We start from the raw sequence: 15,484 nt of genomic DNA, 5'->3' as shown, positions 1-15,484 counted from the left end.
ATCCTACTTGCTTTGCTGCCTATCTCCTTGAGAAACTGTATGAGGATTTTAATTAAAATGGCCATGCTGTTCCCATGTTGTTCAAAATGTTGTTTAAACATATAGGTCATCATCACAAGTTAACTGTGAACATGAGAGGTTTTTTATGTTACTTCTCTAAATTCTGTATCTCAGTAGTTTCCTAATGTTCAGCTGGAAACAGTATATCTTTTTCTGGTTTCCCAGTTTGTTTTGCTCACATAGGGTGTTCATTTTTCAAACAGTAGCTTTATTTTGCCTTTTCTTGCAATGTTTAGTTGCTATAGTTGTCACAGTATGTCACATTCTCACTTATTACGTAACTATTGCCATCACTAGATACCACAGCAGACAACTTTGCCCTATTAACTCATGGCTGGCATTGCTAGGCAGGAGTAAGTTTCACTCACTTTTTAATAAATGGAATAGATAATAGAATATTCAAGAACTTTGTGAGAGTATTTTGAATTTCTCTGAAAGGTTAACTAGTGAAAGAGCTGCTCCTAAGCAAAGGAGCCTACACAGATTTATTCAGACTTGAGTGGTTATTTATTTGCATTAGTTCAAATTAAGACTTAGAATTAACAAGATGATTCTTACCATGCTGACTACTGTGGGCTCCTGGTGCTTCCACAAAACATTTCTACCATAAGTTTGTGCTTTACAAAGACAGGGCGATTTGGGGAGCTTACCCTATACTATAGGAGCTAGAATGAGAATTTGCCATTAGTTGAATTCCCCTCTGTGTTACAGAAACTGAACTGTTTGCGTTAAGTAAAGGTTTACAGAAGAATTCTATTATGCAGGATAATCATGTTGTTTCCACAGAAACTTTACACCTTTCAGTTTCTTAAACCAGCTCATTCAGTTTAAATATATTGTTTTCTTTTATTGTACCATTTTTTATAGAGCACCTCTCTTGCACCGTAGTAGGCCTTAGGAAACAAATAAAAAGACTGTTTTGATGACCTACAAAGGATAGCACAGCTATTCCATTTATTCACAAAGAAAAGTTGACACGGGAGAAGCATTCAGCTCCTGTTATTTTACAGGCTTGTTGTACAGTAAGATTAAAACTGTCAAATATTATATGTTTTTGGCTTTGAGCTACAATGACAACAGTTTCTATGATTTCTTACCAGGAAAACAGATGACAATTCATACTCAAGAATCTATCACTTGTTTTCTTTCTCTTTTATCCCACAGCATCCTTATCCTTTTTGAGATTTTTTTTTTTTTCTTAAGGAAATTCCTGGTTCTTTTATATATTCTGTATTTATTTTGACTTACTCACCTTAGCACATACTGTATGTGGAGCATGTTAACACTGCAATGAGCAGATCACTTGACTACTACAAAAAATATAGCCACTCTTCATGGTCTGTGTACATATTACAAAAAGAAGAGATGTGTTTGCACATTAACTGTCTATTAATGGTAAACTAGACAGATTCAAAACATGCTTAAGGCAAACATATGTCATTTTATTATGCTAAATGGTCCAAAATAAGTTTTTTCCTGAATTTCCCTCTCCACTCCCTTTCTTGATATGTGAGTATAATCAGCGATGTATCTTAAATATATTTTACATAATCGTCACTGAAATACTTAAATACAAAAACTGACCTGGAAGAAAGAGGAATATAAATCTAGTATTTATACACATGCAGACTCTTTGATCCTGACCACTATCTGCATGGCAATACTGTTCAGTATCAAAGTCTTAAACTTGATCTAAGTTACAGCAGAAGCCTTGCCTATCACACAGATTAATACTGACCCAAGTACCCTGAGCTGTTTGCTATTTTAATGTGCATCAAATGTACTTCAGCTACAGTGGCGATTGTAGCTCTAACGTTAAAACAAAATGAGGCAGCCTGTGTCCAGCTGGATGGGTAAGCACTTTGTACACACAGCTAAACAGAGCAACCACACAATCTTCTTAACATTATCTCTACTACAGACTTTAATATGAAGTTTTCTATTACCCTTTGCACTGTCTTTACATCGTTCAGTGTCACCCTATGCTACGTTGTATTGGCCTTGATAACTCCTAAGAGAAGTTAGAATAAGAAATTGGATACCTTGATATAAATTACTGTACTGCAGTTCAGATGGAAATGAACAGGAGTGCCTGCTGCACACAACCAAGCCAACGGGCAGCACGCTCTGCGGCAGCTGCCACGGCCTGCCAGCCCCAGCCCTGCAACCACTACTCAGAAAGTGACCTGTTCTGTCAGCTCCTGAAAATCAGTCGCCTTAAGCCAACAAGAACCCACCGGTTTAAATGTCTCAAAACCACACATTGTATTTATTTGCATGGTTGGACTTTGTAAAAAATAGAGGGCTCATGAGGGTTTCAGTATTTCTACGTTCCACAAAGATGAAGTGGTAAAAGATAGTGACATATTTGTCTATCAGGAAGTTCATGTAAAACAATTTACTGTAAATATGGATGTAATATTTCTGAAAAAAAAGATGAGAAGCAGTTGATCAGTTTATAGAAGCTGTGTATAGATGGGTGTGAGCAACACACATAGTTTAATTAGAAAACTGTGAATGGAGCCCGCAGTGAAAAGAAAAAACTATGAACAGAGCCAATCAGATATTCTGATTTAAGATTTCTGTAAAAACTATTATCTGTAAAGCAAAAGGAAAAAGCAATGCACAACTCAGATCATTTGTTCAGGTGACAAGGGGCTACAAATTCATAGTAAAAAATGAATGAGATAAATATGAATGCACAGGCCAAGAAATTGTACAGTAAAAGCTTTACAAAAGATGTGTGATGAATGCTATTAGCTGTGTTGCATGCATCAAAGCGGTCATTTACAAACACTGTTCTAGAGGTACAAGAATGAATTTGAATACCTGCAGCATGAGGCTAACTGGGGATTTGTTTGGTGTATCAAACTGAAACTTGCCCGTGACAGTAATGCAAGGAATTATATGAAACAATTTGATGTGAATACCCCATGAGAATGATCAATAACATTACCTCCACAATACCCATTGGAAATTTCTTCTGACCTTAACATCTGTCAAAGATTTTGACAATGATACTCCGCTGCCTGCAGTTTGGGGCAGTGCTTTTGTTCATGACTGTGGACGATCATATGCTTCAATGACAGTATCTGGGATTTAGCAATGCTAAACACAGGTCAAACCCCTATTGGTTTGACCGCGGAAGACTCCCTGCCTATACTGGCAGTCAGGATGGGCTGAGCGGAGCATGGGTAGTCCCTAGGGTGGATGCCTCCAGTGCCCTAAGCGCCAGCCAGGGAGGTTGCTTATGGGCCAGTGCTGCTGAGCACCTGCTTCAGAGGTTGCCTAACTTCAGGCCACAGGAGCTGCTAAGACCTCCTATGCTAGTATTAACTGTTCTACCATTTCAGTTGTTTTCCCTGCCAGCAGTGACTGTTGGCTGCTCTACCTCATGTCAATAATCAAGTTATTACAACCCGAGAATTTCCAACAACAGAAAACAAAGTTGTCTATGAAGATAAACTAACTGAAGTTAATTTAAAAGAAAATCTGTTCTATCCCAAACTGACACCTGGGACAGCATGAACAATAAACAGCAAACATCCCAAATCTTTTATAGGTTGCTATGTGCACTGCAATGTGAATTGAAAATGAGATTTTTATGTTTTCCACTGAGATCTAGGTGGCCTAAGTCACCCTTTCCAAACATTTCACTGCCTGAAGCTAGATAGTATCTCTTTAACAAGAGAACACCTATTGTTTCAGGCTATCCAGTCCCTAGAGAACTACAGTAAACCAGTGGATGAGATGACCTAACTTACTTTTTCTGTGTATGTCTTAGTACTGGACAGATCATTATCTACAGTGGAACGTGTCTGAATACCCAGGAGTGAAGACTGTCCGTTTTCCTGATGGACTGATTTGGAAGCCAGATATTCTTCTCTATAACAGGTGGACACACTTTTTTTTTGGGGGGGGAAGGAGAGAAGATCATAGAATTATAGAATCACAGAATAGCCCTGGTTGGAAGGGACCTTGAAAGCTCAACTGGTCCAACCTTTCATGGGAAAGGGAGCCTAGATAAGATTATCTAGCACCCTTTCCAGTTGCAAAGATAAGGCAAGGCAAATGACATAATCATCTCACCAAAATGCCTAGGTTTTGAAATACTTTTCTAAAACTTTCCAGGTTTTTGGAATACTGGAAAATTACCAATCTCCTGTTTACACAACAGAAGGTCATATCTGCAAATACTACATAAACAACTACATCCTCCCTACCACCAATTCTAGTTGGGTTTTGTGAGATGATTAGAAAACTAAACTCTTCTGGTGGTGTTTAATAGTACAGGTAGTGATAATTATTTGTTTAATTATCTTAATTTATCTTAATAAAGATAATTTGTTTAATTATCTTAATTTAATTAATCTTAAATTATTTGTTTGGTCTAAATGTTGACTGGTGAATTCAAATCTGACTTTTGACTTCTTCTCTACTTCACTAGAGGCAGGATAGGTAAATGCCAGTAAGTATGTTTGCATTTTCCCATGTCCAGTTTTGGTGTCACTCTTTCTTCCTGCTACAAAAATAGCTAGAATATTTGCTGCTCTCCTCTTCAACATATCTGTTCCGAGTTGGGCTTATTTCAGAGACAGACAGATTGCTATCAATCCACTGCAGAACCTTTGGCTGACATTGGAAGATTCTTTGGCTGCACCATTATATGGTAGTGCCCACTGTGGAATTTATTCAGTTTAAAAAAATAAAAGCACTGAGAGCTGCCTGCTCTTTAACAACTTGCCTTTTTCTGCAGTTGTTGTGGGCCTGTGTGCTGTTCCTCAAGTGCTGGAAAGACCTTACATCTGCTCTGGACGTGTTGCACTGGCTCTTTTGTGGTAGCCAGGGTACATTGGGTTTTTTTGCCCATGCAGCTGACATGAACCTTTTGTCTTCCTGATGGCTTTTTTTTCTCTGTTTCTCTGCCATGTGCCACTAAGAGGACAACCCTGCTGTCCTATCAACCTGACTCCCCCTCCCCACTTCAGGAGCTGCTTGTTGTTGCAACAAGACCTAGAGAACAGCTGTACCCAATATGTCAGCTGCAGTTACGCTCCCTTTTGCCATTTGATGATCACCTTTATGATCAACGTGACTGTCACAGGTGTCGTTGAATTGTAGTAACGTGATAACAGCACCCAGTGACTGCATTTGTCAGCCACTTAGAGTGCTTTTCTTTAGGGCCTATGTTATTGCTTTGCTCACAGCACACTGCAGTGCTCCTCTCAAAGGTACAATTAATACTAAATGATCTGAGGTGTTCCCCGCTAGAGTTCACCATGCTTATGGTAACTGCCTGTCAAGATTACTTCTTGTTTAAGCACGGCAATTAGTATTTCAGTTGTCCATACACCAGCCTAAAAAACCTTTCAAATGCTCTGTACACAAAATGGAGCAGCATGCATGGGTATTTTTGCAACATTAATCTTGCTTACTGTATTTTTCAATGCATGTTTGTTCTCTTGAGCATTTATTCCTAGATACCTTGATTCTGTAAATGACAGCATTCTTGGGAGAATCCAACAAATCATGCATTCGTTTCCATTCTCCTGATGAATAATACACTGTGTATGCCATAAAACTAGTACTCTACAACAGCAGTTTAGAGGTTTTCCAAAAGAATAAATTATGACAATATTCTTCCTCACATATATCACATACCTGAGAGACTTTCAGTGTGTCTAAGGATTTATGCTTCAACGTGTAAGTAAGTATATCCAAAATGAAAGGGTAATTTTTTTAGAAATTAGTAATATTAATGCATACGTGCTAACTGTAGGTGAAGCACATTATAGAATGAGAAGGGTAACTTAATAACCTGAAAAACTGAAAACACTACTTTCCTGTTAATATAGGTTTTTGCATCTTGGGATTGTTAGCTATGGCATAGTCATGAAGTAATTATTCTATAGTGTTTCTACTTTGAACACCCATTTAATCCAAAATCTTATTCAGAGTTTAGTCAGAGAGCAAAGCTATTTAAAACCAATTCTTATTCCTGTATGAAATTGCATTGGGAATATTACTCTGTTCTCATATAGTGACATGGTATTTTGAGATAGATACTTTCAATTTCTATACACTTCACTAGGGACATGCATCTGCAGTTACAAAGAAATTAATGAACTATAAATTCACTTTTCGTTTTAATGAATGTATGTTTCACTATGTCTTGAGTCCTCACGCATCTTGCTGCAGCCTAGTGCAGAGAAACTTGTGGAAGATGTATTAAATTTTACACCAGTCTACACTGTGAAGAGAGCAGGGCCAGTTCATCTGTAGTTTTTCTGAGGGAAGAAAATCTTGGCCTGTGTACAAATTCCAGGATTGACTGTGTTACCACTTTGTTAGTTTTACTAGACTTATTAGAAGTGCTCATTTCTGGTGGTATTATTTTCCAGATGACCATGTAGTGTTCAGTACTTCATGGAATAACAAAAATTCTCGTAGTTATGTCTCATTTTAACAATTTCAGTTTTCCAGTTTTTTTAACCTGAGATTCTCCAGATAGGTCCCAGTGGGATTATATCTGCTAGGTACAGCTTTGTCATCCCGATGTACTGCAGTCAGTATCTGCTTTCAGGTGGCTATATCCTGAAGAAGAAATGTAGCAGAAATGGTTTTCTATCATTACATTTGAGTCCAGTCTCATCAAGCAAAGACTTAGCTACTCGGTGCATTCCCAGCTGAAGCACTGCATTTCAAAAAACAATCAGAAGCACAGTTTGGGAAAGCACATATGCTCCTTTTTCAGAAAAAAAGAATTTCATATTTGAGTCTGAGTACCCTCTTGATATTCTTCTAAGAATGTGTCTTATGAAAGGCAAAGCCACATGGGAATGAAACCTAGGTTCCTTGATCACTTGTGTCCTTTTGAAAGTTTTATTTTTGCCAATTACCAGAAACAGCAGCAAGGTCTTAGAAACAACCCTCTGGTGCTTAACTGCCCTCCACTCGAGGGGAAGAGAACAGAATCTAGCCTAGAAGGCTAAGAAATTTTATTTCTAGTCATTAATTTCCACTTTACAAGTAATTTGTGTGGCATGGATATTTTTATGTTCTAAATTTGACTACTTGTTTGATTTCATCATGTACCCATTATTAATTTCAAGTCAAAGCAATTACTTGTCTATGTCTAATATAAAAACCTTTGCAGGACTTTAAGTATGGTTTCCTAAGGAAACAAGACTTATGCACAAGTATACACTCACGCCTGTGTGAATATATGTTTTGTGTATGATCTTTCTTGCTGCCCCTTTCCCCAATATCCTCTGAATCCACTTCTGATAAATTTAGCAGTGCAATGAGTAGAGATTTAGCAGTTTCTTATAAATGTCATGAAAACAGGCAGCCAAGATGAGGAGGGAGAACAATTAGTGCTCCAACTGGAAGAGAAGCTGCAACACGAATTCAGAGAATCCAGCCATGAGCTGTGAAGCTGAAGGAGAGTGGCCTACATTAGCTCAGCTGCCTTAGAATTGAATTGCCTTTTTCCCTTAAAGTGCTAGAATTCTTTCATGCTACATACACAATATTTAGACTTTTCTGCTTGTCTTCAGAGTTCAAATTAAATAGTTGCAAAGATTTTCAACATTGTGAGCCTTCTGCTCCACACAGGAAAAAGTGCAACTCCAGATGGGCAAGTAATTGTTTGGATTTAATTTTTTCTTGTCTGCATATTACACAGACCAGTTCAGATATTTTTTAAAATGTAATTTCTTTGAATACATAAGGGGAAAATAAAATACAAAGTAACGATGACTAAAATAGTGATCGCTTTATTTTAGCTTCTGAGATACAAAATTTGCATGAGAATAGATCAAATATTAAAGTCCTCTTTTTTAGAAAGGATATTTCAATAAAGGTTTTCCTGCTGGAAAAATATACCATTTTATACTTCATCTTCTGCTAGAATTATAAATATTTCACTTTCTCCCCATCTCAGACTCTTACTGTATTTTTCTGATGTTTTAGAAGGTGATTAGAAAATTATGAGATACTAAACCACTAATAGGCAAAGAGATGTCATAGACCTGACATGTTCAAATCAATCTAGAGACAACACAGGTTTTTAGGTATATGAAAGCAAAGACTGCAGCAAGAAGCCAGACCCTGAGGCTCATGCGACCTCCTCTGCCCTGCCCCAGAGCAGCTGGCACTGTATTTGCCTTGTGTGCCAGTCCGTCCCCACAAGCTGTCTGGAAACTACAAACAATACAACAAAATACAGTAGCCTATGTCTCATTTTGCTTATCCCCTGCACAAATGAAAGCCCAAGAAAGGAGCCTGTGTCTATAATCAGAGCCAACAGACATCAGACATGAATTCAACACAGCAGTTCCTGAAATAATTTTGAGATGCAAAGATCATTCTCTGCCAGTATGTTCCTAGTATATTCTGTGCAATTTAATCTCAGCACCAATTTCAATAACTATGGCAATTTCTTGAACACCTAAGTCCCAAACTTTAAAGGATGTATAGATCAGAATCTGTAATATCTGACCACAAAAACCTGCAGTAGTAAATGGGAACTGTGAAATAGGGCACAATATTGTGTGAGTATAAATCCACTGCAATGCTCAGTATTCTAAACATCTTTCATAAAGTGATTTAAGTCATCAAACTTACTAAACTTTTCAGAGGGAATAGTCTTTATTTCATCATCTAAATATTTGAAAATAGCTTTTTTCCCATCTCGAAGTTCTTAAAATTTTAATGCCTAGTAAATTCCTGGGTCATAGTGCCACATGTAGTTGAGAGATTCCTTAGCAGTAGCTGCCAATTCATAATTTGAAGCACTCTCCAAGTAACATTATGATTCTTTTCTAGAGACGTGTGAGAACAGCACACCAGGACTGTCCTGGCAAGCACCACTGCGCTGACACCTCTAAGAGGGTTTCTTTCTTTTGCTGAACCCAGTTTGTGGGTTCTGAAGTAGATAACGAAGGCTGGAGCCGCATTAAACAGTCTTATGTATGGCATGTAGTAATAGTGTTGACCCATGCAAAGGGGTAGGATGAGGCACCGGAGTATTCATCTCCTCAGTATTCCTTAGTTGCTGTTAATGTAGAGAGTAAGAGAACAGATTTCCCTGTAGTTACCTGAGAAGTTTTTAAGAAGTGCTTACTTTCTGCATGGAGATCAGCAGAGCCAAGGCACTGTAACGAATGCAGTGGGACAGGTGAGCAGCAAGAACGAGGTGGCTCACCTTCACTTACAGTAGTTAACCGGGAACAATCCAATAGTGTCAGGCCAGTTACTATGAGACCATAGAAAACTGGGGACAGGAGAAAAGCTGTCAAGTTTGGGGGGGGGGGGGGGGGGGGGGGGGGGGGAAATAATCCTTTTATGAAGAATGGATATGTTTCAGATATTCTTCAGCCAGTCAAAGAGCATTTAACCCATTTTCTTTCTACCCTATTCTAGTGCTGATGAAAGATTTGATGCTACATTTCACACTAATGTTTTAGTCAATTCTTCAGGACATTGCCAGTATCTGCCACCAGGTAGGCTGTTTTCATGTCATAAATTTTGATAACACAGACTACTTATGTATGGTATGGTGTGGTTTCAAATTCAGTATCAGTTCTCTGATATTTTATTTATCTAGCTAGCATCATCTGATAGTTTTAAGCCTAGATGCATCATGCATTACATGGTTAACACTTTTGTATGAAAACCACCATACAAGATAAATTTTTAATTGCAATTATGTAAATTCTTCATAATGCACAATTTCAGAAGTGTGGATGCAGAAAAGAATATAAAAATTAAAAGCCCTTAATGTAAAAAGACATTGTTTATTAAAGCCATGGTAATGTCTCTTAATAAAAATTTATTTCATTGATTTAGCTGTTTTCTATTAATATGTGAACTTTACAATAAGATGCTTAGTAACATCTTGGATGTATCTTCTATTTGAAGTGATTCACGTCATGATTCATCACAACAATTTTTAGTGTGAAAGTAGTCTGTATTTGATATTTATTTGATATCAGAAGTATATTGCTGACTGTTGGATATGTATCAGTGGAGTTCTGTTTCTGTTCCCAAACTCAGTATAATTCTTAGAATCAACTCTTCCTAGAATCTAAATTTTAGAAACTACAGCAATAGAGCCAACTGCTTTCCAGACAAATTATTTTTTTCCATCTAAGATCCCCAGAGGATTTCATGGGTTTGCCTGTTGTTCTTTTGATTTAAGATATTCCATTTGGTGGGGGTTTTTCAATTCAATTCTGAAAGCTGCTAAATGCCAGGGCCTGACTCAACAAGTGAAAAATAAGAAGCTGGCTTTCCTGAATAAATCAAGATCATGTAAATCTAGTAAAGCAGCAAATAATCTTTCAGGATTCCTTATTTTGTTCAGTAAAAGAAATAGGAGGAACGGATTCCATATTCTGCTTCATTTGTTACTGAAATACAGTATCTAGAAATATGAGCTCTTCTCTAAATAATCTCCGACTACATGCCAAAATGGAAATGTAGTTCAAAAATTAGTTTATAACATCAGTGTATTAGCAGTGCAGTTCTTTCCCTTTTCTATGACTGACTTTTGCTATTTACATGTCAAGACACAACTGAGTTTAAATATGCTTTACAAGTCAAAAAAAGAGTGCACGATGTAGAAAAAGGTCTGGTTTCAAGAGGTACATAAAATTATGTGGGACAGACATTTAAATTAAGTGGTTTTGTCTAAAATCCAATCTAGGCATATTTAAAAGCTCATGCTACATAGATGTGCGCTGGTTTCCATTTGATGTTCAGAAGTGTAACCTGAAATTTGGATCCTGGACTTATGGAGGCTGGTCCTTGGACTTACAAATGCAAGAAGCGGATATATCTGGCTATATTTCAAATGGAGAGTGGGATTTAGTAGGTAAGCTCTTGATTTCTTACTTATACTGTGAACTTGCAGCCTTGTCTCCACTGCTGAAAGGGATGGAATAATGATTGGAAAATGAAGACAGAAATTAAATTAATAAATGACCTAGGCTAGTGGCATTTGAATCTCTGAGAACAGAGGTAAGATGAAAATCAACATAAAAAAGTAGGTGACAAAACTGCTGCTTGAATTCAGTAAGTATCTTTATTATCTGAGAAAAATTACTTAATTGGTAATTAAGCTTAAAGTTTTACCTATAGTAAAACTTAGAAAGCTACATTTATCCTTTTAAAAAATAATCGCTACATAATATACAGTTTATTCACATTAATTTCTGGTTTTCTTTCTTTTCCCTCCTACACAGGAGTTCCTGGGAAGAGAACTGAGAGTTTTTATGAATGTTGTAAAGAACCCTACCCCGATGTAACATTCACAGTAACTATGAGACGTAGGACTCTCTATTACGGACTCAATCTTCTTATTCCTTGTGTATTGATATCGTCACTTGCTTTGTTAGTTTTTCTGCTTCCAGCAGACTCGGGAGAAAAGATCTCACTAGGTAAATCCTTAATAGGATATTTTAAATATGACCAAGCCAAAAGAAGTTGTCCTTTTTAAAGTTTTTTTAGTAGGCAAGGAGGAATCGCTTGTGTGACCTGTTCTGGCTCATGAGCTCTTTTTACTGCTTGGTGCTGAAGCTGTATGATGTTTAACCCTTGCTCTCAGGTTAGGGTACACTGAAGTTGTGAAATGGAGAAATTCCAGCCAGCCAAACAGAAGCGTGACAATTCCCAACTACCTTCCTTAAGAAGCAGGACTTCATTTTTTGACGTTTATTTGCTGAAGAAAAATCCCACGTTCACTGAGTAAAGCTTAAGTTTACAAATATGCATTTGAACACTTTAACATGGAATTCTTAATTTTTCCTTTTAATAGTGAGTTGTACTAAGAGCCTATGGTGCCTTCTCAGAAAGATTGATTCTAACTGCTACTATTCTGTTTTTTATAGCGAATTTTAACTAAAGTATTGGTTTGTGAAACAAATCTGATGATTTTAGGTATTTGATCCTTAAGATGGAGGTTAAATATTTAATGAAACTTTTTGCCTCATACAAAACTGCAAATGCACTGGCTTCTACTGAGTGAACATAGCTGTTAAAAGGTAGAAACAAAATTGACATTTCTCCAGCATGTGATTTAATTGAGTAGTAGCCTCCCTAATCAAGAAGTCCTTCCCCATATTTTAAGATTCTTTGTTCCTAAATCCTTTTCCACCAGACAATGACTCCCTATTATTTAAGACTAGTCCTGAGAAAAGAGCTAAGCCTTGTTCCAAAAAGATGGGAACTCATCACTGAACAACACAAGTCAAAGTCCAAAAATCAACAGTCAAGACTGCTCGGGCATAGCCATGTGCAGAACCCAACAGCTAGTATCAAAAGATATCAAAATCTGTCCAAGACAGCAGATCTGTTTTTCAGGAATATTACGCATTACACCACCTGTAGCTTCCACACCAATTAATCAAGTGTCATGTGCTCAAATACTCAAAATCACACCCTGTTTCTAAAGCAAACAAGCAGGAAGAATTACTTTGATTCACCTCAGCTAATTAGCAAATGGTGATAAAAGCTGAACAGTTACAAGGATCTAAAAATATATATGTCTGTGCAAGCATTGGTACTAGTTTGGCAGCACTGCTACCCTGAACTTGAGATAGTACAAGAAGGGATAGGAGTACCTACTAATGCAAGGGTAACAGGGGGAATGCATCTTGCAAAGAGCATGCCTTCAGATACATTTTCTGCTTTTTACTGCCCTGTAATTACAAGCTGCTGATCTGATTTCACACTTAATGTTTATCTTTCAGGTATAACAGTTTTATTGTCTCTCACTGTCTTCATGTTACTTGTGGCTGAAATTATGCCAGCAACATCTGATTCTGTGCCCTTAATCGGTAAGCTAACTATAGCATATACTCACTTTTATGTTTTGTCAAATGAGGTGCAGTGACTTTGCATGAAGGCCAGCAGTAAGGCAAATTACCACCTGTACAAATCGCCTACTGCAATTGAATTAGAAAAATGTTGCCAGTTGATGAAATGCTCTGATGGGTGTGGTCTCCTATACAACTTCTGTGTTCTCTGCTCTGAACAAAATAGAGAACCTGTTGGTGTATTTTGGGAAATTGTAAGGGAGTCAAGTTTTCCATGGAAGAAGTTGCAGTTTTGACACAATTGGCCAGACGTTAGGAATACAGAGCTAAACATGATCAAATCTTCCCATTGTAATTGCTCAAACAGTGAAACTTTTCAAAAGTACTAGCCAGCCTCTACAATACTGGTGAAAGAAAATGAGAGAACAATTTTTTTCAAGGTTGCTTAGAAAAGGCAGGTGCTCAGTTCCACAAGGACAATTACTAAAGTCTAGCTACTACAATTACTAATGGCTGCTCTTTCTGCTTTTGAGAAATCTGTCACAAGTGCCTAAAGTAGCACATGTACCACTACGCTGGAAAAAGAACTTAACACTATGCATGTATGTAAACACCCCTTATAACAGCTACAAAGCAATATCAGCTAAAGTATATTGCTGTAATTATCTGTTTATTTTGCAGCTCAGTATTTTGCCAGCACTATGATTATTGTTGGTCTTTCTGTTGTTGTCACTGTTATTGTTCTACAATACCATCATCATGATCCAGATGGGGGGAAAATGCCTAAATGGGTAAGGTTTGATTTTCATTCATTATCCATTGCATAAATGCCCAGATCAGGGATGTAATAGAGTAGCTAGTGACCCATGTTTACTTCTTACTGTTAAAAACTTATAAATCCTTACTAAACGCTTTGTTTTGAAAATTAGTTTCAGCAGAAATGACATGTCCAGATATGTTTTGTGTGGTTGGGTTCTTAGAGAGTGTGTGTGTGTGCAAGAGAGAGAATGAATATACCTCAGCTTGCTTCTGTATTCAGAATCTCCTTCACAACAGCTAGAAGCAGTTTAGAATTTTGCTAAAACCTAAATATAATTGAAGGTGATTTTCAAATAAGCTGCAGATGTCAAAACTGAAACAGGTAGAAGGAAAGTGTAAGGTGCTGCTGGAGATTATAAATGCATGAAGTACACTAGCCTCAAGGTGCAACTGTGCAGCTGCTATCTATTTAGCTGCTGTGCATAAAGAAACATCAGTAGTCTAAAAAGCACTTGTTAAAGATGTCTCTTAAAGTGGAAGTGAAACTTGCTCTGAAAATCCTCATCTTTACATCTCTGGTCAAGAACATCAGTAAAGTGCAAAGAAAAATTAAAGTCATTCTAAGCACACAAGACTTTCTTTATAATGTACTTCTATGAGTGGTTGTTTTTCTGGAGAACATTACTCTGATACTGGATTACTAAATATTGACAAGTATCATCAGCTAACTGTGCACTCTTCCTGACTTCACCCAGCTCATGGCAGCATCAGGCCTTACTGAAGATGGAAAGACCTTTCCTTTTTTCTCTCTCTAGAATGACGAGTTATTATTATCCTTACTAGCCAAAAAGAATGTGCATACAGCAGTGCCCTGCGGACAAGAGATAATGAGATATTCCCTGGGCTATTCTGGGGCAGTGACTTTAAAATAACTTTGAATTAACAGAATAAAAGGTATCTATCTTTAGATGCATGTTTGATGACCTGAAGGGTACAAATGTCTAGTACTGAGCCAAACATCCTCAGCAAACAGAGTACCTGAGGTAGAGGAGTGAGCTTTAGTGTTGATAAGCTGAAGTCCATTAAACATTATTTGGATACTGGTGGATTTTGGATTAGGCCCTCAGTTAATGCAATATCCTTCTAGGAGAAGCTTGGTAGTGTAAATAGAGTAACAAGGCAAAATCTGCCTCTGGCTAGGATTTTTGCCTGGATATAATATCTACTCTGCGTGGCAATCCACAGTCAGAATAAATAGACCAAATCTAATATTAATTACAGTGTAAGATTTGCATATTATATGAGACAATAATATTTAATTAGTGCTCTGGAAAAGAAACACTGAAATGAGCTCTTAAAATCTGATTGAAATGAATTACAGAAGCTTGCATCTGAACTGGAACAGTCTCTGGCTTGCCTGCACCCTCTGTGAGGCTGGATTAAGACAATGTAGAAAACAATAAAATTATACACTCTCATTAAATCTGCGAAGTAATTTTTTTTAATCAAAGTTTTTCCATCTTTTCTCCATGCTATATCCAGATCTGTTTTCTCAAATCTGCAATCAACTGTCATGAAAGCCATGTGAGAGCAGAGCCAAAACATTGTAAAGCTTAGTAGTCCAGTCCAGTCGAGCATCTGTTTTAGCAGCCCCCTACAAACAGTAATGTCATCTGAATAATTTAATATTAGAACACAAATATGAGTGAAAGAATTGTAATATATTGACTACAATCTAAAGCAGCGCTATGAAGACTATTAAAAAGTAACTCTTCTTCAGTAAGTTGTTGGGGTTTTTTTTTAATTCATGGTTTGTAGTAAAGGTAGAAAAGGCTGCCATATTG

At 37.2% G+C, this 15,484-nt stretch overlaps 1 protein-coding gene across 3 annotated transcripts in view; it reads left to right on the top strand.

Moving 5' to 3' along the window:
* Window positions 1-15,484, top strand: part of LOC141928811 (neuronal acetylcholine receptor subunit alpha-7) — a 44,213-nt gene that overhangs the window by 24,268 nt on the left and 4,461 nt on the right. For 2 of the 3 annotated variants that reach the window (XM_074837551.1, XM_074837553.1), the window contains 7 exons: window positions 3,845-3,954; window positions 4,508-4,528; window positions 9,487-9,566; window positions 10,772-10,939; window positions 11,310-11,504; window positions 12,816-12,902; window positions 13,563-13,672. In XM_074837551.1, the coding sequence (XP_074693652.1) occupies window positions 3,845-3,954; window positions 4,508-4,528; window positions 9,487-9,566; window positions 10,772-10,939; window positions 11,310-11,504; window positions 12,816-12,902; window positions 13,563-13,672 (771 nt within the window). The remainder of the gene's footprint in view (window positions 1-3,844; window positions 3,955-4,507; window positions 4,529-9,486; window positions 9,567-10,771; window positions 10,940-11,309; window positions 11,505-12,815; window positions 12,903-13,562; window positions 13,673-15,484) is intronic. The other variant, XM_074837552.1, reaches the window with a different exon arrangement.

The sequence above is a fragment of the Strix aluco genome, chromosome 12 (assembly GCF_031877795.1).
Source record: "Strix aluco isolate bStrAlu1 chromosome 12, bStrAlu1.hap1, whole genome shotgun sequence".
Taxonomy (NCBI): Eukaryota; Metazoa; Chordata; class Aves; order Strigiformes; family Strigidae; genus Strix; species Strix aluco.
Note: the sequence above shows the minus strand (reverse complement) of the source record. Positions and strands in the feature narration are given on the sequence as shown.